At 38.6% G+C, this 25,057-nt stretch overlaps 2 protein-coding genes across 2 annotated transcripts in view; one reads left to right on the top strand and one right to left on the bottom strand.

Annotated features, from left to right (window-relative positions):
- LOC124721751 (katanin p60 ATPase-containing subunit A-like 1) overlaps nucleotides 1-25,057 on the bottom strand; it is a 203,053-nt gene that overhangs the window by 148,663 nt on the left and 29,333 nt on the right. The window lies entirely within an intron of this gene.
- LOC124722348 (trithorax group protein osa-like) overlaps nucleotides 1-25,057 on the top strand; it is a 62,758-nt gene that overhangs the window by 27,543 nt on the left and 10,158 nt on the right. The window contains exons 5-6 of the mRNA XM_047247521.1: nucleotides 14,135-14,327; nucleotides 18,894-19,077. Coding sequence (XP_047103477.1) covers nucleotides 14,135-14,327; nucleotides 18,894-19,077 — 377 coding nt within the window. The remainder of the gene's footprint in view (nucleotides 1-14,134; nucleotides 14,328-18,893; nucleotides 19,078-25,057) is intronic.

Here is a 25,057-nt window from a genome sequence, read left to right on the forward strand (position 1 = left end):
CTCGCTTTTTTAGAATTGTGTGATTGTTGTCCATATCCTATAAGCCACAAGTGGCATATGTCTTAATGTCTTAAATGCATGAAATGATTTCACAGGGGGCCTTCATTTGATAGACAGAATTGTAAAATTTTTGGGATTAAAATACATAAAGTGTGTTGATAAGGCTTACAGTCCAAAGAAGAATCCAATGTTGGATCAAAAATTTTGTGTGTGTAGAAGACCTGACGTAACGACAGTCACATTTGGCAAGATTTGAAAGACAGTAGTAGTTTACAAGTGTTCGCCATGAAAGGAAACAGACATTTTTGCAGTCTTTGTTATTTCAGTTGCACTTAGACAATAAATGTATATCGTTATTTGTATTTATTATTTATTGAAGTGTGATTGAAATAGATGAGACTTTGAACAAATTGTCAATAAGTGCTTTGCGAGATACAACTAACTGAAGAAATGTGCAAAATTAATATTCCTTTCCAACAAATTCAATCTTTATCATGAGGAGGTGAGTGCAAGAAGAGGTTACATCCAGAAATTACACATGCGGAATGAATTTAAAATGTGCAGAGTTTGCTCCAGGAAGTGATTGATCTTGTAACTGTGGGAGATGTGTTCAAGTGAAAGGCTTACACCACACTGAAAATTTGCACAGTCAGAAGAAAGTTCTGTAGACAGTGTTACCACTGATCTGAATGATTTCTCTGATACTGAATTTTAAGATATGTTCTAAAGTTAATCAAAACATGGTAATTGCTGTTATATTATTTATTCCCTTTCTTGCTACAAAGCTGTAAAACCTTATCTCTTGCATCTTTGCTGTCCAGAAATTTTCAGAGAAATACATTTTATCTGTTGACATGTAATGTATACAGAAATTAGAGGACTTCTATCCTTTGTTGGTATGTCATCTCATTGCAAATGGATAATTGTGTACTGTAATCCCACATAGTTAATGTTAAACTCTTGCCTTTGTTTTTGCCTCTGAGCAGTAATCTTGATAGGTGTATCTCAGAACAGGGAGCCACTGTAAAGTACAGGGTAATTACCATTTGAATTCCATTTTCGAAATGCTGTAAATTAAAAAAAAAAAAAAAAAAAGAACCATTGCTCAGAATGACATCTTATATCAATAGAACATTATTGAAGAAGGGGGAAACGTTATTTTGTTTTTTTTGGGGGGGGGGGGGGATGAAAATTTTACCACTAGGCAGCACCTTAAGCGTCATAATGTAAGTGATTTTGGCTACTAACAAAAGATGAATCGCAATATGACAGCCATGATGTTAGTTGCATATGAAACCAACCATACTATGTAATGATGGCAGAAGTTTGGCATTCAATAGTTGTGGTACTTTAAGTTAGCAAAGCCCATCCACTGCGACATGGTTGTACTACGTCGGATGGGAAAAATTGGTTTTTAACTGTCCAGAGACCAGAAACTGCATAAAAAGCAACAATGACATCTGGTTTTAGTTTTCACAAGGCCAAGAAATGGCATAAAAAGCATGTCATAAGACTGGCGCAAGATGTGTTCAATTTGCTGTCCACCGTTTCCTGCCACAAGTTGAAATCTAAAAATGGCATGTTGCACAACAGATTGGAGTGTCTCATGGTTCACGTTCAGAATGTGGTGCTCAATGTGTGCATTCATATCAGCTGTGTTTGTTATCAGAGCACTAAACACTATCTTTCAGGTTACCCCACAGACAGAAGTCACATAGATAAAGATCAAATTATCTGAACATCCAGGCTGTAGGGAAATGACAGCTGATAATTCTAGCATTTCCAAAGTGCCTCTGCAGCAACTTCATCACTGACTGTGCAATATGCAGAGGAGCACCACCTTGCATTCAGTGTTTAACTGTGATGGCACAGGTAACAGGCCCTGCAGGACCCATCTCCTCAGAAAATATGGTCTTATAATATCATCAACCTGCACCATGCAGTTACTGTTGCAGATTGAAGCAGTAACGGTTGATGTGTGAGCAGATTTCCCGTCGACCATATTCTGCAATTCTGTGTATTTTCATGTCCTTGTAGTTGGAAATGGGTTTTGTCTGTGTGCAGAATGTTCTATGGCCATTCATTGTCCACTTTCGTGCAAGTAAGAACACTAGAGAAAACGTTTTTGTTATTGGTAAGTCAGCATGAAGCAACTCCTGAAGATTGGTAAAATTGTGGATAGCAATGCAGGATGTTTTGTAAAAATGTATTCACCATGCTCACATTCATGTCCAAAGTTTGGGCAATTCCCCATGCACTGCATGTTTACACACCACCTTGTGACCTCTCCTGCAATGCTGTGGTCACTTCTACTGATGTTTGATCAGTTGTTTTTCTCCCTGTGCCACACTTTACTACAGAAGAACCTGTCTTTTTGAATTTTATAATGATTTTCTCCAGAACCTTGGCAAAAATTGGACCAATGCCTATTTTTGTACCCTTCAGCACCTGGAACTTTCTGCAAAGCAGCTGACACACCAAGCGAGATGGCACAATGGCTAGCACACTGGACTCTCATTTGGGAGGACAATGGTTAAATCCCGCATCTGGCCATCCAGATTTAGGTTTTCTGTGATTTCTCCAAATCGCTCCAGGCAAATGCCGGGATGTTTCCTTTGAAAGGACATGGCCAACTTCCTTCCCCATCCTTCCCTAATCCAATGAGACCGATGACCTCGCTGTCTGGTCTCCTCCCCCAAACAACCCAACTCAGCCCAACTGGCACACATCACTGTTCTTGTAGAAGAGCTTTACCAGTATCATGCAATACTGCTTTGAGACATGCATGCCGAGCATCTCAGGTTCAAAATTAGGAGCAGCTGTTACCCTGTGTCTTTTATTTTGCTTATTCTGCCACTTTCAGTCCCATCTAGTCATAATTTTTTATTCATAACGTTTTCCCCTTGTTCAATAATAATCTGTACAAATTTGGTTAGGTTTTTACTGAGTTTTGAAACTGGTACTTCAATCATAATCACCCTGCATATACTCTTTGAGGCTTCTGAATTAATACATACATTTATAGCAAACTAGGAAAACAGTCAGTGCCATTTTGATGATGATTTGTGAAAATGCTGAAATTGTCTGTATGTATGGGAAAATCCAAACCTAATGACAACTCTACAATCAGTTGCATGAAACCAAGTTGCGTTCTGAAGGGTACTTTCATTTATATGCTTCAGTTGTTAAAGATGGCAATGTGAATCCCAGTGAATTGAGCAAAATGGTCACACTACTGGCCACATTTATAGGTAGTCCACAGCACATGCATGGGTACGCACAAGATGCAATAATGCATGTTTGTGCATAGGCCCACACAGATCTTTTTAAATCACATGCACATGAAATCCTACACAAGATAAAATAAAAGAACTTTTGTTAACTAGTCAATTGTCATTGGATCATCATTATATTTCTCCAAGGCTTTAAACAAAAATTGAAATCTTCAGTGGATTTCATTTCCAAGCATCACGGTTTTGAAGAGAAATGCTGTTGGTTGTTTTCCATTTAATGGCAAAATATAATTGTCACATGTAAACATTTTGCCTTAGTTGACAGAAAAGATCTCTCAATGTCAGGTTGATAGTGTCATCTCTGCAGAAACAGCAGGTATCACCAGTGATCAGGACTTCTTTGAAGTTGTCACCAAAATGTTATTTATGGTCCATGTGGCTTATTCAACAACCATTCTCCATGCACATCTAATGGGAAATGAATGAGATGATGCCTAGGAGCATTACTTGCTGAGACTGACTACCAGTGGCAGTGAAGGATATCCACTGTAACACGACACTCCACTGAAGACGGCTGCCAATCCATCACTTAAAAAGTATGAAACAATGATGCTGAACTCTGTAATTGTTGGGCTTTTCTGTACTCGCCATTACTCTCAAAAACATACAAAGCACTCATCAGTGTCAAGTATTGCAATTCAGGGAAACTGATAAAGTACATTTGCAAATATCTCAATGGAGGAAATGATATGGCAATTTTTGGAGCAGTAAATGCAACAGCACCTATAAATGGAATCGACCACTATCAACTGGAATGGTACATTAGTAGGAATGAAATAGTATGGTGCATTTTATCATTTCCAATCCATGAACAATGTCAAATAGTTACTCATTTGACAGTGCACCTTGAAAATTGACAGTGTGTGTACTTCACAATGGAAAATGCATGTGCAAGAGCATTGTCATGTTTGCCAACAATGTTAACTGTGATTTTTTCAATGTGTGAGGATGTTACATGCATAAGACAGTAATCTGAAGTGCCAACATGTTATTCACAGAATGCACCAGAAAACAAGTTTAAACAATACAAACAGTGCAAAGCAGTTTCAAGACATCCCAATTTAGGTTTGATTGACATCTTAGGCCATCGGTACACCATTCACCAGACAATGCAGCATGCTGTTACTTGCAATTACTGTCAATTAGTCTACATGGCCCGACAACCTTCCAAAAACTGGGAATAGTAATTGGTCACGTATGTGTGTGTTTCAAGTGTGCAGTGCTTGCCAGGAACTAAATTTTGGAAAATCCACCAGTTATCCCATGTAAAACAGCCATTGATGACATTAACTCATGTCTCAAATCATCAGTTTTATTACAACATTTACAGACATTGATTTCTGAAGACCAATTAACATGTGCAATTACGACATGAAGCATCTGCTGGACATTTGCAAAACAGTTGTTGGATACTAGAATGTTTAAATAGCAATCGATGAATTTGCACAACTTCATGCATTGTCAACAAACTTCTATAAAATCACAGCAGCTACAGATGAACTGATTCATTAAGTTCTACCAAATATCACACAGAATCACAAAAATCACTAGTTGCTCATGCAAGTGCTACATTAACAGACAATACCAATGATGTCAGCGCCATCAATTCCTGCATCTAAAATAAAACACCAGGTAGAGTGACAACATATGAGTCCATTGATACCGTAATGAATCAAGAAAATGCTCTTAATTATTCAACTCGATTTGCCAGGCATTCCACGACACATTTCAACATTGAAACGTGGCATACCTATCATTCTTCTGTGGAACATAAATCCACCACTACTTTGCAACAGCACCAGGGTTGCAGTGAAAAAGATGTTGAACAATATCATCAAAGCTTCAGTTTGAAGTGGAAAATTTACAGGGGAAGATGCACTGTTGCCACACATCCCAATGATTCTCTAATGGACATGCCATTCAAACTGAAATGTTTGTAGTTTGTGTTGTGACTTGCATTTTCTGTGACCATCAACAAAATACAGGGAAAATTGCTATGAGTGTATGGACTAAATTTGGGAAATTCGTGCTTCTTATGCATACAGCTGTATGTGACATGCCCACACTTTTGGAAACCTTGTGATTTATTTGTTCATACATCAGACGCAAAAGGCAGAGATCCAGCACACAGTTCTAAGGATCAGTGCATAGTCTGTTGCAGAGTGAAAATTCATTCTGAAAGTAACTGGCTTGTTTTATATAATATTCCATTTGTTTTGTGGTGAAAAATTGTCATGGATTTGGTACTCACTTTTTTTGCCTGTATTCATTTGATTGACCTGAGGGCTTTAAATAAGAAAATTCATTATTAGTTGCTTTGCTTTAGGGTATTTTGAGTCTGTAACTTACCAAGTTCAGATAGCAGAAATAATTTCAGTGGGACAGTTATTCTGTGTATAGTTATTTAGTTTTGTTCTGCACTTAAGTACTTGTTTATGTGATATGTTTATGTGTATGCTACAGTTGCTGATCAACCCTGTGTTCACTATGTTGTTTGTGTCACCTTTTAGTTACAGATTATCATGCCTGCAATCTTCAACCTTGCTCAAAGAACTTCTTGCAATTTCTGCCATCTCTCTCATGTGTCTGTTAACAAACATTTTAAATCATTTTGTGGATGTTATATTTATGATGTAATAATTAATGGCTCTGGACCTTAAAATTCTTTTTATTGGAACTTGAAGATTTACAGTGGAACATTTGCTGTGGGCACTTTAACATTCAAATTCTGAGCTGTTCACTTGGACACTTGCTTGCAACTTAAGGAGATAGTTAAGGACAATACATTGTGACAAATAGATCATTATTAACACTTTCAAGATTGGTCTCTCAGGTCTATCTCAGACTATCCACACTATCATTTTTAGAGGATTTCTGAAAACTTGCTTCTTTGGAACAATAAAATAAATACGTTGAATTATTCCATAAAAATCTAGACATTTGTTTATTGAAATATATGTAAAGATTTATTGTATTCTATCTTATCAAATGAAAACATGGATTATCTGTATTAAAATACCATGTTTATGACATCTGAAAAAAGAAACGCATCATACACATTACATGTATTTTGTCTGTGTGTGATACATTTTGAAACAGTTTAGCATCTAGAGAGCTCCACAACTCAGACAACATACCACAAGAAAGTGTCTCTCCATGGGGATTTACACCTCTGTTGTCTGATTACTTTGTTACACTCTATAAAATCAAGGTTTGGATTCACCTTCTTTTGGGATAAAACTGACTGCTAGTTCCAGAAGAAAATTTGCTAATTTGTATTTTTTCCTTTCAACATTGATTCCTGGTTTCCTAATACCGGATAAAAAGTACTAGCAGCACTGATCATAAAAAGGTGAAAGAATAATTTTTCCCAACATTTCAGCTGTTTTCTTTTGAATGGCTAATGTGCTGTCATCTGGTCTGATCTGTCAACACCTTTCTTGTAAATATTATAGTGTAGCAAACTGTTGAATCTGCTGGAAGTAGCACAACTACTCAAGTGAACGCTGTGTGACAGGTTAGCAGCTTCAATGTGTCTCCTTTATTAGTCCCGTTTTACATACAACAGGCGTTTCCTTCTGCTTGGAATTATTTCAGCTCTTTTTCGGTTTTTGTTTGATAGTGCTTTGCGGAAACTTGCTGTTTACCGTACAAGTAACAACTGGTGTTACATCATTATTTGTACAGAAACATTGAAGCTGCTGGCACAATATAAAAGGAAGAACATACAGAGTGAATATGAATGTGTAAAGTTTCACCTGCAAGTAATATTTCAACATAGTAGCATACTGATTATGTGCTTGCTTTCTGACTGACTCATAGCAGCAGACCCAGTTATTATCTGTATATATTAGTTACTGAATATGTAAATGAGCCATTTATTGGTAAATGAATGTAAGTGTATGGTATGTACTTATGTGGGGGATGGCTGGATGTAATTTATACGTTACTGCTGGCATACCAATTTTCACTTTGTTTATGCAGCTTTATTTTTATCACATGGATGGCTGATACATTCCTGTACAGATGCAATTTGGAGTTTATATTCATTTTTGTAACTTGACTTGTACACTCTTACAGCTGATGATATCTGTATCTTATCACATGATAATTAAAACACAAAACAGTGTCAAGGTTTTTCTCCTTTTTATGTCAGTCTCTTGGCTTCCTTAATAATGGCCATCTAGAGGCTGACATCAGCCTTTTGTGAAAGGCCCTCAGGGGCTCAGGATTTGTTTCCTGGGTACAGGCTTGGTGACCCTAAGGTTCCTGAGCTGGGGACTGGTAAGTGTCACCAGTCGCCTGTCACCATAAGCTCTGGGCATGCTGCAGCAACCACTGTGCAGCATGATGGTGGAATGTTGTGTGTCATGGGCTTTACCACCCGAATCACATGGATGGTACAAACTGCTGTTAGAAACCCCTCAGTCTCAAGGTGTGCTGTGCACTGATGAGGTGGAACAGTCATTTGCGGGCAACTTCTGAAGAACCTGGTGTGCCTCTGTTGTATAAGGCTTACTTTGTTATGTGGGGCTCTGTCTAGGTGAACTTTTATTCCCCTAGCTGTTCATGGGACCAAAATGGATCCTTCAAAATTTTCCCTTCCTCCTCTCAGTGGAAAAGGTAGACTGCTGGAAGGTACCCAATCTAACAAACGGGCTCATGTAGCCAGTCCTTCTGATTCATTCTAAAAGTATTGTCTTGAGTAATAGAACACGTACTGATTATCAGAAAGTGGTTTTAATAGTGAGAAGAAAAGAGTGTAGTTTTGAGAAGGTTTCCCCATCCTATATCCCAAAGGGTTTTGAGGGAACCTGTGGCTCTTTAAAAACAGTAAAATGCTTGTGCAATGCGACATTGTTAGTGTAAACTCCTAGTTCCCAACCATCAGCTAACCTCCAAGAAGGTAGCTGCTTCGGGGAGTGTGCAATAGACACTGAACTGTGCAACACGTTGAACTACAGCAAAGGTGTTGTGACTTGCAGGGATCTCGTTCACATTCCCAAGGAGGTATTGTGATGTGAGTGGGCTCCAGAAGGTATAGTCGATGTGAAAGACATTGTGAAGAGGGTAGATGGGATCTTGTAAATTCAGATTCCTTTATCTTGATATTCAATAGTATGGAAGTCCCTGAGTACATAAAGGCAGATTTCTTTCATCTAAACATGCGGCCTTATGTCACCAACCCAATGCCTTCTTTCAAATGCCAGCACTTTGGACATACTACTTGTGGGAGTCGTGGAGAAGCCACTTCGGGAAAATGTGGTAAGGCTGCCCATGAAGAGTCGCTTTTACATCTCCTTTGAAGTGTATGAACTGCTCTGGGGCTCACTGTGTCTGGAGTCAGGATTGTAGTGTATACCTTGAAGAACAAAAGGTGCGAAAGCATAAGACTCTGTAATGCATTCCATATAATGAGGCCAAAAAAATAATAAAGCTATGCCGCCCACCAATGTTCACTACTTGTACCTCCTTTGTTTCAGTTCCTAAACAGCTGATGTTGCTATGCAAACAGAGGTTGCTACTATCAGCACTAGTACCTGCGTTGGTCAATGTACTTGTGCTGCTGCAGTCATTTTGAAGCCTGTCCCTCCCTCCAAAACTTCAGAAAAAGCGTGGTTGCTGACAATGCAGAAGTCCTGCCCCTCCAAAGACTCAGTCTGGTCCACTGTCCAGTACTGCCACTACCACTTCTGCAGTTGCCTCCTCGGACCAAAAAATCAAAGTTGAAGGCAAAGAATTGTCCACTGGTGGGGATGGGAAGTACACAGTCTGACAGTATTGATGTCATCCTTTCAGACACCTATTTGACTCTTCTTTGGAGGCTATGGACCTTGATGTGAGACAGGGACAACCATCTCAACCAAAGACTGAGCTCCACCCATTGTGGGCTCCCTTCCCAGTCCGAAAGTTAGGGTGAAAGTGTGACCTCATGATAGACGGCTCCCATCTAAAAGTGGAACATTAATGGGTTCATATAATGTTATAAAATGTGACACCTGCAGTCGTCCTTTTGATGTTATTTATTATACAGTTACCAGTTTTGGTGACTCAATATACGATCTTCAGGCCTTAACTGATGCCAAGGGGGTTAACTCCAATCGTATACACAATCCCATCAGTGGCAGACATCTCTGAACTGGTTTCCATAGACTATAACATTGATGTTGTGTCTCCAACCCCTGTGCTTGTGTTTAAGGAAACACATTTCAAGGCCACTGGTGCCCCTGTGCTACTGGGCTGTACCCTCACCTGACATGGGAAAGAGCCAAGATTGGGGTTACTGTCTTTGTCAGTAACGCACATCAACCCTATCAATCCTCTGCTCTCTCCTTGGTTACCAGTCTAGAAGCAGTAGCTGTTGCTCTTCACATGGGTGATAAGATTACTGTCTTGCTCCCTGTATCTACCTCTACAGGATGTGATAGACTCTGAGGCTTATATGTCTTATTGCACAACTCCCCTGCCTGTTTCTGCTACTGATTAATTTCAATGCCCATAATGTATTATAGGGCTTGAACTATACTTGTCCCAGGGGTCGAAACTTGGAGAACCTCATGATATCTCAGGAGCTGTGCATCCTCAACACAGGCAGTCTTACTCTTCTATCAGCTGCTACTGGCTTGTCCTCAGACAATGACCTCTTTTTCTGCTCTCCAGCCATTACAGTCTCAACACAGTGGGAAGCAACTGATGACCTTTGTTCCGGTGACCACTTCTCAGCGTGGGTTCACCCACTGGAAATGGATTGCTTGAACAGAAATCACCGAAATGGATGGGCAGCAGGGCTAATTGTACACTGTTCAGTCAGCTGGTTGTGTTTGAACACCATGACAGTGTCCAGAAATGAGTGGATTACACATCAGATGAGTGATCCTGCTGACTTTCCGTTCCAAAGTATTCGGGTCATCTTAGGAGGCAGCCTGTGTGCTGGTAGACTGATGAGTGTTGTTTAGCAGTCTGGGTGTGGCATGCTGTTCTTCGATGGTTTAAATGCCTCACAACAGCAAGCAACCTCACAGCCTTTCAAGTTGCAGGAGCCAAGGCTCAACACGTAATTAAGGAGAGCAAGGAAAGGTCATGGCAAATGTTCCCGGGCTCCATCAACTGTTCCACATATTCTACAGAGGTATGGACAGCCATCGGGAGGATTTTCTGGGGCACAGTTGTTTACCAATAGCAGCAGTGCTGAAATGAGGGTGTTTCCCAAACAATGCCTGGTGTCATCACTCAGACAATGGCAGAGCATTTTACAGCAACTACTACCAATTCCAGCTGGGATCCAGTGATCTACCGTTACTGTGTGACTGCAGAGAGGGACAAGATGGACTTCAGATTCCACAATTTTGAGGCTTTCAACTGGCCTCTTGCCATGTGGGACCTGGAATTAGCACTGCCTGAAACTCAAGATACTGCACCCGGTCACAACCAAATCTAGTGCTGCATACTTCGACGTTTGCCAGCAGCATCAAAGGAAATCCTTCTCGAATGTTTCAATCTTATATGGCAGACAGGAAACTTTCCCAACTCCTAGAGAGAAGCAATTCTGCTACCTCTCCTCAAACTAGTAAAAGACCACACATGTACCAGTAGTTATCAGAGTGTCGCCTTAATGAGCTGTGTAGGAAAGACCCTGGAGCAAATGGTTAACTGTTGTCAGGTCTGATTGTTAGAGACCAGGTAATTCCTTAATCACGCTTGGTGTGAATTCCAGATTTCAGTCCACTGTTGACAACCTTGCCGTACTGGAGACGGCTATTCAGCAGGCTTACTTACAGTACATCACTGACTTGATATCTTCTTTGATATAAGTAAGATGTATGATACTACTTGGAGAAAGTATTGTCATGCAGCTCCATCAATGAGGCGTTTGTAGCCATCTCCAGATCTCCATGCAGTCTTTACTGTCTTAAGTGCTTTTTTTAGATCCCAAGTTGGTGACATGCTGTTGGATCATTTTGTGCAGGATAATGGTGTTCCTAAGGACAGTGTTTCAAGTGTTACTCTCTTTGCTGTACTTTAAACAGAATCATGTCTATGGTAAGGAGTCCTGTATGTGCTCCTTATTTGTGGATGATTTTGCTATTTATTTGTTACTCCTCCAGTGTTGCAGTAGTGCCCTGTCAGATGTAACTAGCTGGCCCTTGTGGCCAAATGGTTCTAGGTGCTTCAGTCTGGAACCACGCGACCGCTACGGTTGCAGGTTCAAATCGTGCGTTGGGCATGGATGTGTGAGATGTCCTTAGGTTAGTTAGGTTTAAGTAGTTCTAAGTTGTAGGAGTGGTCTGCACAGAGAGGTTTTCAGGTTTCTGCAGAAAAGTGTGTATGTGTTTTCATTTTAGTCATTATCATAGTATTTTTAATTTACCTGACTTGCATATGGCAGACACCATTTTACAATTGAAAGACTCAGTCAGGTTTCTGGGCCTCATTTTTGACTCCAAACTGTTATGGTTACCACACCTGAGAGAGCTGAAACCCAGAACCCAGAAAGCACTCAATATCATAAAGTGCATTAGCTACAGGTGTTGGGGAGCAGACAGGGCACATCTGTTTAGTTTTATAGGGCTTTTGTGTGTTCACGCTTTGACTGTGGATGCACATTGTACAGCTCAGTGAGGCCTTCTTATCTGAATATCATTGATGCTATCCATCTTGAGGGGATTAGACTGGCCACAGGTGCTTGCAGGACCAGCCTCATACTCCAAATTCACTTGCATACAATACTGTTGCTCGTCCACCTTTGGAACACCTTTTCTCTAATCGTCTATGAGCAACAGTGCCATTTGCAATCTGCGTGCAGTGTGTGCTGGAGTCACTTAATATGGGAAATGTAAGTCCTCAAATCCAGGATTTTAACTACCTGCCACTGTCATCATTGCATAGTCCCAGGGTAATTTTAGAATTAGTGCAGTACAGGAGAGATTGCACTCCTGCATATGTTTAAATACTATATTTTCTGCCATTTTAACTGAGCGCCACAGCTCTACAGCTGTCTTTCTGGATGGGTTGAAACAGGGGCCCCATTGTTTGCTCTGTTGTTTTCCCTGATAGTGTCCTCAAGGTTTAACTGCCTTGAGACTCTACTGTCTTCGATGCGGAACTGTACACGATCTTGTGGGCACTGGAGCAGATGAGGTGTGCTTAGTTTGCTAAGTTCCTTGTTTGTTCAGATTCTCTGAATGCTCTGGACTCTCTACAATGCTCGTATCCAGCAGATAAAGTAGGCCAAAATATCCAGGACATCCTCCATCAATTACAATGGCTGGGTGGGCAAGGAGGTGTCCTGCTGGGTACCAGGACACATGGGTATTGAGGGGACCAAAAGGGCGGATGTAGCAGTCAAGGAGGCATGGAGCGATCTTCAGTTATTTCAGTGTGCTATCCCCCTGCATGCCATCACCTCGCTGTTTAAGTAGAGTTGTGTGTGTGGTGTCACCGCCAGACACCACACTTGCTAGGTGGTAGCCTTTAAATCGGCCGCGGTCCGTTAGTATACGTCGGACCCGCGTGTCGCCACTATCAGTGATTGCAGACCGAGCGCCGCCACACGGCAGGTCTAGAGAGACTCCCTAGCACTCGCCCAGTTGTACAGCCGACTTTGCTAGTGATGGTTCACTGAAAAATTACACTCTCATTTGCCGAGACGATAGTTAGCATAGCCTTCAGCTACGTCATTTGCTACAACCTAGCAAAGCGCCATTACCAGTTACTATTGATGCTGTAAGACATGTACCGTCAAGAGTGATGTTCACCATTTATGGATTTAAGTTAAGTATTCCAGCAGCTACGTTCGTTTTTTGTTAGTCTCATTTCCTTGACCTGTTCCAGACCTCATGCCAGCCTGCGTGAGCTAAAACGTGTGCCTTTCGGCTTCCTCTCATAGTGGGTTGGCTGTCTTGCCAATCCACAACAGTGTGTCAATGGGAAGATGATTGGGTGGGTGGAAGTGATTGGTAATAAGCTTTGGCCACAAAGACGGGATGAAGTCCTGCTTACTTGTCTTCACATAGGCCAATCCTCTGATGCATGGCTTCTTGCTCTGCCAAGAGGTTCCTCCAGTGTGTGCTGCCTGTAGCATACAGATGACTGTGCACCACATTTTACTAGATTATGTTTTATTTTTAGACCAGAGGGCGGCAGCAGCAGATGTCCCCTTTGTTTCAAGTGACATTGAAAGGAATGTGTTTGAGAGTTTTAAGATTTTGTGATATCTCCAACGTGTTTCCAAAAATTTTAGGATGATGTTCCTAATCTGTTAACAGGATGACTGGGTCACTCATGTTTTTGTAAGTGGTCGACCAGTCACTTTTCCCTGTGCCTTTCCTTTAGCTCTTCTGTGGTTTTACTTCTATTTTAATCCCAGGAATGGTGCCTTTCACCCTTCTCCATTGTATTAATTCTTGTGAGACATGGTGATTGTGTGGTTCCATGTGAGTGGCATGGGAGTGAGTGAATGAGTGTCATTTTATAGGTTTCCTTCACACTGTGAGACAACAATTTTGAACATTTTAATCATATTTGTTTCTTTCAAAATATGTAAGGGCACTGATAGCCTCAACACTGAGCACCCGTAAGCTCCAAACAGAAAAAAAAAGAAAAAAAAAAAAAAAAAAACACACACACCTACCTTTGCTTGAAAGTAAAAACAAGAGAATATTAAATTTTCATTTGGGTCTATTGCATATTGTCTTTGGCTTAGCAAGAACATTTGTTCTATCAGAGAATAGGCTGGCAGTAGTCTAAAATTGAGCAAATGTGAGAATCTATATTGAGGTAACAGTTGGTGGCATTGTAATTAGGAAAATAATGTGTTGCAATTAGTCTTTTATTATTTTCAGGAGTTATGGACAAGGTAGTGGGACGCAGCAGTCGGCTGGTGGTCAAGATCCCTTTGGACACAACCGGTACGGGGGGCCCAGCCAGCCACCTGGCTATCCTTCACGTACTGGCTATCCTGCTCCACCTACGGGACCACCAGCACAGCAACCCACAGGGTATCCACCACAGCAAGACTATTACCGTCAAGATCCGGTAATTATAGTCATTTGTATAAAAGTAAATCATACTTCTTCATTAAAATGTGAAAGAAATAACAATGCTGATATTCATTTACATTTTCTGGATCAATGCGATGTATTTTTGAATACCTACAACTGTAAAGAAGATGACAGAAGATAAATATGGAAATGGAGTGGGATGTTTCTTTTCAAGTAAATCATCCCTCCATTTACTGTAAGCTTTTTACGGCAACCATGTGTAACCCATATTTGGGTGGATGAATGTACCTGTGGTACACTAATCACTGTGTCATGTTAGTCAGTGATTATAACTGTAGGAAGCAATGCAATATTAAATATTTTGTTACATCACATAAGGTTTTACAGCTCCAAATGCTGTGCCACAGAAATTGTAAATGCATGAGTGTGTCATACCATTTCTTAAGTATATGTGTAATTATGTTCTATGTTGAGTGAGATATCTAAATTATATGGTTTCCCTTTTCATCCATACATAACTGTACCATTTGTGTTACTGTGCCTTGTAACTTTCTCATTGAGGACATAGACAATTAAGGGATTGTATATTCTTTCTTGAGTAGTTCTATTTAAGCCATGTAAATGTTGTTACAGCCTGTATTGCAGTTACTGAAAATTTTTAACTTCCAAACAGTCTTACCGCAAGTTCAACAGCCCACAATTTTTCAGATCTCTAAAAGGTTTACTGCAATGTTTGTCTAGATGTACGTGGTGCCCAAAACTTTTAATTTTGAGACTTCCGAGATTTCCATCCACATTTTCTTAATAAGTGTTTCAAGATTGGTTAATTTAGACACGAGTATAACCAATTATAAAATATGTGTAGCTACAGTTTTATAACAGCCTCGGCTGGTTTCATAGGACAGCATTGTAACACTAACAGTTTCAGTTTTTATTAGCTGCCTTTCTTTTAAATTCTTTAATTCTGTGATATGATTTGCTCCCTCGTTTGTCACATTCTTTAGACTGATATCCTGTGTGTCAAACTACTGATTTTGTATTTGAGTGCCTCATTGCCAAATCAGTATTGTATATTAAAATTGCATCTAATTGTGCTTCATTAAGTTTTCACTGACTAAGCACAGATCATGAAGTGAATTCACATTTCAATCAAGAGGAAGGTGGATCTTCATGACTGTAGCCACTTGGTGCACGTGTGAAACTGTGCGTCTTCTGTAATTTGTTTTTCTTGTCATTATAAATATTGTATGTTTTGGGCCTGATTGTACCAATACCACATCATGCAATACTGTTCACACCTGTTTGTATGGTATGCTACAGATACTGCACAGTGCATAACAATATAGTACAGCTGGTATGTACATAGACACATTATTATATATTTATGTTATAGAAGTACTGTGCATGGCCTTTTATCAATAGAGTTCATGTAGTGTTACATTACTCAGTGCATATTCAATCATTTCTTATCAAAACATCAGTGATTCATGGCATACACTTTTCTCGAAGTTTTAGCTTCCCTTTGAAGTTCACTCATTTGAGATTTTCCAGCCCCTTTCAGATGTAATGGTAATACTGGCAGGTTTCTTTAACATTTTATGGAACAAAGTTGAATGGTACAAAGAGAGCAAATCAAAAGAAGGTTGTAGAGGAGCAGTGATGATATCTACCAAAATGCTGACTTTGCCTGTGGCATTCCAAAACTCTGAGCACACCCATTACTTATTCAAGACTCTTACAAATAAATGTCAATGATACATTGAAGCTACTTAAGCTAAATTAGTGCTCAGCCTGAGAGGTCTACATTTTTAAAAACTCAGAGGGGAGATAAAAAAAAAATCTACATTTCTTGAAGTTGCTTCTAATGCAGTGTCGGATGGACTGTTGGCAGAAGATTTTAAAATTGGAGAGAAAATAAGACAGTAGTTGGGAATGTATTATCATCCCCCCCCCCCCTCTCTGCCCACCATGTGCAGATGGAACTAAACACAACATGTCAATAGAAAATTTCTGTTGTCCATTGAAAGGTAATTTTCTAATTATGTTGGTTAGAATAATTTCTCTGTAGTAAGCTCTTTGAAAGTCACACATTTACATTATCATTACAGGTAAACTTACTGTAAGAATGAAGAAGAATAGTGTGTGTACTTGTCATTGAACAGATAACTTTCCACACAGTGTGTCTCAACATAGTTGAAATTTTATTATAAAAAATGTGTATTTGCAGTTGATAATTTACTGTTTAATGTACTCGTCATTGGTACATAATAATAATTAAGGGTAGTTAGTATATACAGTAAAAATCATGAAAACACGTCAACCTTCTACAGATCATAGGTTTTTTAAAAAATCGAATTTCACAACTTGTTTTAGTTTTGCTCTTTCTACACAGTTATTTATGGGTAATCAAAAGTTGCCGTAGTTCTGTTGATATTCTGATGGAACTCTACTGTGGCATAAGTTCATTAGTTTTGTTCTTTTTATAGATGAGAGAAGCAAAAATGTTTACATTTACAGTTATTAGGACTTCGTGGTAAAGAATGTTCTTCTTAGGATGAAATCTGACTTGCACGTTACCTCATGAGTAAACTACACAGAGTATGTCACTTGATATGATAGAAGTATACGATACAAAAATAATCACTTTGGACACAAATTTCTATTTGCACTTGATGTAGGAAACACCATGTGAAATCTTTTACATACATACCTGATGTTACCATCAGTCTGCATTTTTAAAACTGTCAATAAACAGTGTAATAATAATATGTAATGGGATAGGTCAGTATTCACTACATAGAGGAGGCTTTGAAGTGCAGAGACATACACTGAAAGAGGCCTACTATATACGAGGGTACTTGAAATAGTAAGTTACACTGGTTGCCCCATGTTAAGACTATTGTGCAACAAGAATGGCACATTGTCAAAAGAGAGTACATGTTCTAGATGTCCTGCAGACACTGTTCTACTGTGGTATGGATAACAACTGCATCACAGTGTGGAAGTGAAATGGCACGGAAACTGTAAACATACTCCAAAGCTGCAAAGTCTTAGTACTTGAGTCTGTAAAAATCTTATGGATAAAAGTCTAATTTTCTCACAAATGCAATTTGAAATTCTGGTAGTATATGGACAAAATGCAGTGTTGCATCCAGCCATAGCAAAATGGTGCTTACAGTGTGACCAAGGCCGCATGGGTGTGAATGGTGCTGATAGGGCAGGATGACCAGTGGCATCTACTACAGATGACAATGTCCGAGCAATTGACAAACTGATTTGAAACGGTCACAGATTTTCCGATGATGAGGATGTTCACACAATAATGCTCAAATGGCTTCATGACAGAGGAGCAGATATCTGTTGTCGAGGGACTGACTGACTGACAGACAGAACGTTCTGATCATTATTTACAGAGAATTGATGATGTTGAAAAATGTCGTGTATCTGTGTCACTTTGAAGTGTAGTGGAACATTCAAGAAAATATACTTAGACTGCAATTATATTATGAAACATACTTTTTGAGTCTCTTTGTAATATCAGCTATCAAACTATTCCCTTTGTCAGATGTAGGCAACAAATTCTCCTCCTCCCCATCCCCCACAGACACACACACACACTGCCACTGCCCCCTCTGGGCATTCACTGATAGTATGTAGCAGTGTTCTTTCAATGTGCTTGTCTTCCACTCACCACCACCATTGTGTAGTGAGTAGCTATCTATCATAACTCTTTATTTGTTATCATCTCATCCTAGGTTTTCCGTTATTTGAATAAACAGTGTAATGTACTCTGCCTTAAGGAGGACAATATGCCTGCAACACTTCCACCCTCGAGATTAATAATACAGTATTCTCAGTTGAAACCAACAATATTATTATCTAGTTAGGCTTCATTATGTGCAAAAACCTCAGTTGAAATGTAAAAATTAACAGTCTTAATATTCTAAAACAAAGTTCTTGAGATTTGATCACTTGAATTCATGTGATTCCTATTTTGAAATTGTTGCAGTAACAACACTTCATATAAATTTTATGATTTCTTGAACACCAGTTTGAATTTCTTCCCAATATGAATTTCTTCCCAATATGAATTTATAACACATTCTGGGACACACAAAGCATACTTGTTACTTTTCTGCCAACAAGTTTTAAGCTAAAAGCCCACCCCTACCTAATTCTGAACAGAGTTTGAAAATTTCAAGTCGTCATAAACAAATGTGTATTTTAATTTTTTTTATTTTATACATACACTGTCTGTACATTATGTATAATTGGGGATCATTTATATCTTTTTAGCTTCCTCATAGTTATTATTCAGGTAGATATGAGATCACATTCTCACTGATACAAAAATGTTATGATTCTGATGTACTGTTTCTAATAAGGGGAAAGTGTGAAAATGTACAGCACAATTGCAGTTCATTACCAGGAATAATTAGTGCAGTTAACAGCAAGGAGCTTGTGAACAGTAATGTATAAACACTTTTTTTTTAATGTTATTCATGAAGAAACAGAAGTGATAGTTTTGTTACAGTTTGTGTTGTTATTTGATATTTGTTTGTGAAAAATAGTTACAATTGAAAGTAAATACTGCCAACAGGTATATTCTGGTCAACAAGCAGCTACTGCAACTGGCCCAGGTGGTCAGATGTATCCTGGAAGCCCTCATAGTAAATCAATGCCACCTCCAGCTCCACAGACCCCTAGAAGGCATCCAGATTTTGCAAAAGACCCACAGCAGTCTCCCTATCCACCATATAGTCAACAAAGGCCTTCTATATATGGTAAGTGGTAAGCACTGTAATTTGGAGGGTTCTTAAAAGTTTAAAGATTGGGGACAGGAAAAAGAAGCTAAGTCACATAGTTCTTGGTGCTGTTAGGGGTCTCTTCCCAGCTTATGAGGACAATATGAACTTTCTCCCTCTGTTTAGCTATTTTATGTGATATTCCTCATGTTTTAAAGTGACAGTAAAGTTTCATAATTTGATATTGTGGACCTATCATCATCATCTTTGTTTTTCCCTTTACTTTGTGGTGTAACAGCCAGGAATTATTTGTTTCTGGGATTTTTTTGTGCCATGTACATTAGACTTAATTTTTGATAACCACAGTTTGTCAGTTGTATTGATTCAACCCAAACATCTTCTATTTGTTGTATGTAATGAAAATAATTCATTAGTTACAAATGAGAAACTATAGAGAGGCAATACTTGATTTCAAAAATTTAACACTTTAACATAAAGCCAGAGTTAGTTTTTATTATTCTGACAAAAACTTAAAATCCCAAGTGTATCCCAGCAACTTAAGAACAGACCTCTGAAAACGTAAAGCCTTGCTTACATCCGTTTCAGCATGGGTAGTTAAGTGTTCGGCCACTAGGGGGCATCCAGTCCCGTATTTGTAGCCTAGATATTGTGTTCTGGTTCAGGTGTTTGCCAGTGGATATCACCTTTACTGTTTGTAGCTTTGGGTACTTTAAAATGGATGGCTGTACAGTGATCCTAAGTTTGACATTGAATTTAGCACCCCAGAAAGTGAAGTAGTATGTGATGTTATTTCGTTGGAGACTGAAAGTGATGAAAGTTGAACAGATGACTGACAAGCACTCACCAGTGATACGAGATAAATACTTATACTGTACTGTGACTAGCTCCACCAATATTTCCATTCAAAGGGACACACTGTGAAACACATGATTTGATTCCATATCTACACACAAACTACAAAATGACTTTATGATTCAGGGTACTTCAGTGAAAGTCCAGTGCACAAGTATATTCTGGATTTTATTAACAGTGATCTTCAAAAATTTGTAAGTCACACTTACTTCAAAAGCTATTTTCATTAATAATAAAATACATTTTTGGAACAGTTTGTGAAGAAAAGTCAATATATCAAGGGATTAATTTTCCAATTTTGGAAATATGAAATACTATACGTTACAGTTTATTGCCGCATTATATGGAACTGCATAGAAAGTAAATAGAATTGAGTAACACGGGTAATTACAGTACTCGGTGATAATTTTTTCTGGTTCTGTATAGAAGGGCAAAAAGGATGGGCGCGAGATACCTTGCAGAAAGCTGAGCATCCATCATCTCTGACTTATGCTTAGAACCATACAGATATATGTTTTGTGTTCGTGTGTCCCTGTGCCACCATTAACTATTTGTTGAAGGGCTCGTGTATTGTTAAGCATGGAATTTAAGAGGAAACCTTTCCAAAATGTCTTGACATCCAGCTTCTCAGAGCTCTAAAAAACATTCCAAGTAAATAACTATTGACCATTTCTTGCTTGCTTGATGAATTCCGACGTAGCATTGGTCCATTGCTGCTCTTGCTTCATGTTAATGATGTGCCATTTTATTTGCATTGGGAAGCAGAATTAATTCTGTTTGCAGATAATACAAGCATTTTTGTGAAGTTGAGCGATGAACCATCAACAAAGAAAGCAATGAACCATCAACAAAGAAAATGGTAAATGATATTTCTGTGAAAGTTACTGAATGGTTTTGCACAAATGGGCTTACTGTAAACTTTCAAAAAATGCATTTAACCCGCTCTTGTACTGTTGAGAATATCCTCCATTCTATTAACTGAGTACACCAACAGTAAATAATAAACTGGGATGGAAATTGCAAAGTGTTCGGTGTGAATGTGATGAAAACATAAACTGGAAAAACCATACTGTAGACCTGCTAAGATGTTTAAGTTTTGCTACTTTCGTCATAATAGTAATTGTCAACTTTGTGAATGTAGAAGTCAGCAAGCTAAAATATTTTGCTTGTTCATTGATGTCATATGGGATAATACTCTGGGCTAACTTCTCGCCTAGGCAAAAAGTGGTTGTGGCCCATTATAAATTAAATAGAGTTATGTATGGAGTGTGCACGTGTAAATCTTGGAGATATCTCTTTAAGCAGCTGGAAATATTAACCACAGCCTCACAGCACATTTATTCACTTACGAAACTTATAATCAGTAATCAGTCCAAATTTTACAGTTACGTTGATCTTCACAAATACAACACTAGAAGGAAAAATTACCCTTTAATGAACCTAACTTCGGCACAGAAAGAGATTAAATATGCAACTGTACAGCTCTTTAAAAGTCTACGTACGGGAATAAAATGTTTAACAAATAGCAGAAGTATTTCCAAAAGTAGATTAAAGAGCTTTCCGCTTAATAACTCCCTATACACCATAGAGCAATTCTTGAGTAGAGATAATTAGTCATTAAAAGAAGCAGAAGAAGATCTAGAAGAACTGTAAATGGCAAACATGCAGCCATTATTTTCAATTTTTTATTTAGCTGTAGATAAAAATTATGTGTTTATTGTCACATTCCACATCATAATAATTATCATGAATTTTATGTGTGGAGCAATTAACAAACTTTATGGAACAAGCAACAAACCAACTGATAGCTTTAGTGTGCATGAGGGGGATCAGGTAAGATATACAAAAATAAGTGTTTCTCACTTAATAGTTTTTGAAAAAAGATTTCATAGAACACTGTGTCTCGGCACAGGCACCAACATCTGGAGAGCAGTAAAGCCTTAACTAAAGCCACCTCAACACAGAATGCAAAGAGCACCTCTGTAGCAATGAAAGGGTTAAGTAACCTTCCACAATAGTTCACCGAGACTAGTTATGCTAACAAATGTGTCTTCAGGTTGAGTTTAATGTAGGTTCATTTGGGAAACAAATACATTACAACATTTATATATCTTCCAGAGTATGGTACATTAGTTTGCCTTTGATATAAAGATTGTGTACCAGTTGTCTTCAAAACTAATGCCTAGAAATTACATTTTACTGTTGCACTCATGTAGATAGAGTTGTAGCATTTGAGCGTTACTGACTGTCCTTCAGCAATACCCTCATCTTAGGAGAGAAATGATGCTTAACAAGTTTGACTTCATAATGAATATAATTTCTGGCATCATTTGTATTTCTACCTATGACATGTTCTTCATGAACTATTTTCCAGTACAACTACCAGTTTGTCTCAATATTTTTCAAACCATTACCTACAAATCAGGATATGGATTCCAGCAACAACAAAATAATGAAATAGACCCTAAGAAATGAGATTTGATCAAGGTATAATTGATGTTTGGTACATTTCACCACTACCTCATCTTAGGAGCAAGAAATACCATCTCCTACAGCAGAAAAGACTGTATTTATCATATTGTTTAAAACACACACATAATCAGTGCTATTATTTCAGCATCACATAAAATTAATTTTACTTTACTTCCCTGTGCAGGAAGTTTAGTTAGCAATACTGAATTCAATGTATCGAAGTAGTGTAGAATCGAGTGTCATCAATATTAGTATTTCATTGCCATAACTTTAATTGAATTTACTCCATTAACTTCAAATGATATGATTCCACACAATTTCATCATTTATTTTGTGATTTTTCTTAAAGATAAACAGTTACTCAGTTTGAACAAAATTTGTAAAATTTTGTGATTTTGCACTTTGCAGAAAATAGGTACCTTTAATAATGAGTCATTACTTGGGACTGGAATAATTCACATTTTCCGATAAATCCAAAATAAATGTGAATTCTGCCTCAAAATGCGAAATTACTTAATAGATGCCATTTCATAGCGAACTGTATCCAGATGAGCTATTTGTTAGCGAAAGTTTGAAATGGCTGTATTTTCTGCATAGAATATCGAAAATGTAAGCAGTCACTGGCATTATACACCATATGACGAAACCCAATTTGGATAGATAATGTGCACAAGGACCTATGTGCAAAATAAAGTGTACAAATGCAAGGATGTATCAATACACTCAATGATCTGGTGTGATGCCAATTGTGGATGATTGAGTGGTCTGTTTAACACACACTCGCGTAATGCAATGTACCGCTAGAGTTCCGGCCTGTATCATTAACAATACTCTGCAACTTCAACAAGCAGTTGTGTGGTAGCTACCCCAAATGCTTTGTGTTGTGTGTTACTCATTGTTTTCTTTTCTTATTTTGAAATAAGTGAAGCGACTAATCCTGCTCCATCACAGATTTCAATTATGACTCTTACAACACCAGAAGAGATCGGCAATCCCTGTGACAGTGTGTCAGTTCTGCTGTAGGCTGCTGCCCAATGAAATGGAGGCGGGGTTTGTTTCCCCACACTGCTCCTTCCCCTGTGGTGGTCAAAATTCTAGTCTGTTTACACTTGCTGCCGTCTGTGACTATAGCCTATAATGCCCTCTGTGCTATAGTGATTGGAAAACAGTCTTTAATGTTTTTTGATGGTGCAGAAATAATTCTTCTAATGTTAAAACCAAGCTAACGTATGATCGATTTACTTTACGCTAAGTGTCTTGTCAGTTCTATCTGTAGTGTTGTCAAGCATGGGTTGTAGGGCTATGAATGCCCACGGAAGGTCGAAATTAATAGTCTGCAGATTTTTTAATCTTCAGATTGGGCAAGAAAAGACAAATAATGTCCAGAAACACCTTAATCTGAGAGGAATTCAGTTAACTGGTGAGAAAATGCTGGTGCTTTGCAACAGAACAATCTTTTTTGAAAGTATAAATACAGCCAAATGAAGAAAACAAAAGCCATTTCGGTAGAAAAAGTTGTTGAAGTGTTTTCAAAAACAAACATGCCAGTCAAAAGCCCCCAATCAGCACTCTTTTTAACAGTTGATTTCAAAGAACTAATAATTTGTCTATTTGCCTTCATGTAGTGTGTCAACCTTTTAAATTTGTGTGTCTAGTCATTTACAAACTAAGAAACTGGACACGAATTTTGCCAAAAATAGGTGCTACATTTTCCAGTCCCTAGTCATTACACATGCTTGTCCAACACCCTTTGCTGTGTCTAATGTCCTATTCCGCTTCCTGCTACTTGCTGTTTTCTGTGTATGTTCCTCTGTACCAGCAACTCTGATTGATACCTTAACCAAGGAGGCAAATTGGTGTCTGTGCATGTGACTAGGTGACTGACTGGGTAAATGTTCATACATGCCTGAAGGAAAAGACACTGTGGTGACTACAGCTGTTATGAAATACATTAAATGTATTTGCAGCTGCAAATATGGACAGCCATGGCTGTTTAACGGAGTGACAACAGTGAAAATTTGTGCCAGACCAGGATTCGAACCTGGATTTCCCGATTACCACAAGTGGTCACCTTATCATTGTATGCATGTCCAAAGGAACAGCGCATTGTAATTCTGAATAACACAGGTACTGAAATATAATATTTATCTACTGACACCGGGCAAAGTGACTTTTGCCTAAAATGTCTCCCCTGTACGAGAATATACATATGAATGTACGAGTGCAGGTTGTAGACACATGGTTGGAAACATGTGGAAGTTTGGGTCTGGTCATGAGTCGTGCTTATATAGCTTAATGGTAAGGCAACTGCTCACGATAAGCTGGAAATCTGGTTTGAGTCCTGGTTCGCCACAAATTTTCTCTGTTGTCATTCCGCTATACTGCTGATGGTTGTCCATATTCACAACTGTGAATACATTTAATGTATCCGGTTAAATTATAGCTGCCCAATAACTGATTGGTTGAGTTAGTTCACAGATTGTAGGAAGTTGGTGACATTACCACCATTAAAAGTTCTGTATTTATTAAAGCACTGTAATGTTCAAACCCATCTTAAGCTTGAGCACAGATTTTTCATGTGCTGTTTTGTCTTTGGCGCCTCCTTATATCCCAAAATCTACAGCCTGAGTAATTTCGGGGGAAAAGCCCCTTTTCAAACTTACTAGAGCATATC

This window comes from Schistocerca piceifrons, chromosome X (assembly GCF_021461385.2).
Source record: "Schistocerca piceifrons isolate TAMUIC-IGC-003096 chromosome X, iqSchPice1.1, whole genome shotgun sequence".
Classification (NCBI taxonomy): domain Eukaryota; kingdom Metazoa; phylum Arthropoda; class Insecta; order Orthoptera; family Acrididae; genus Schistocerca; species Schistocerca piceifrons.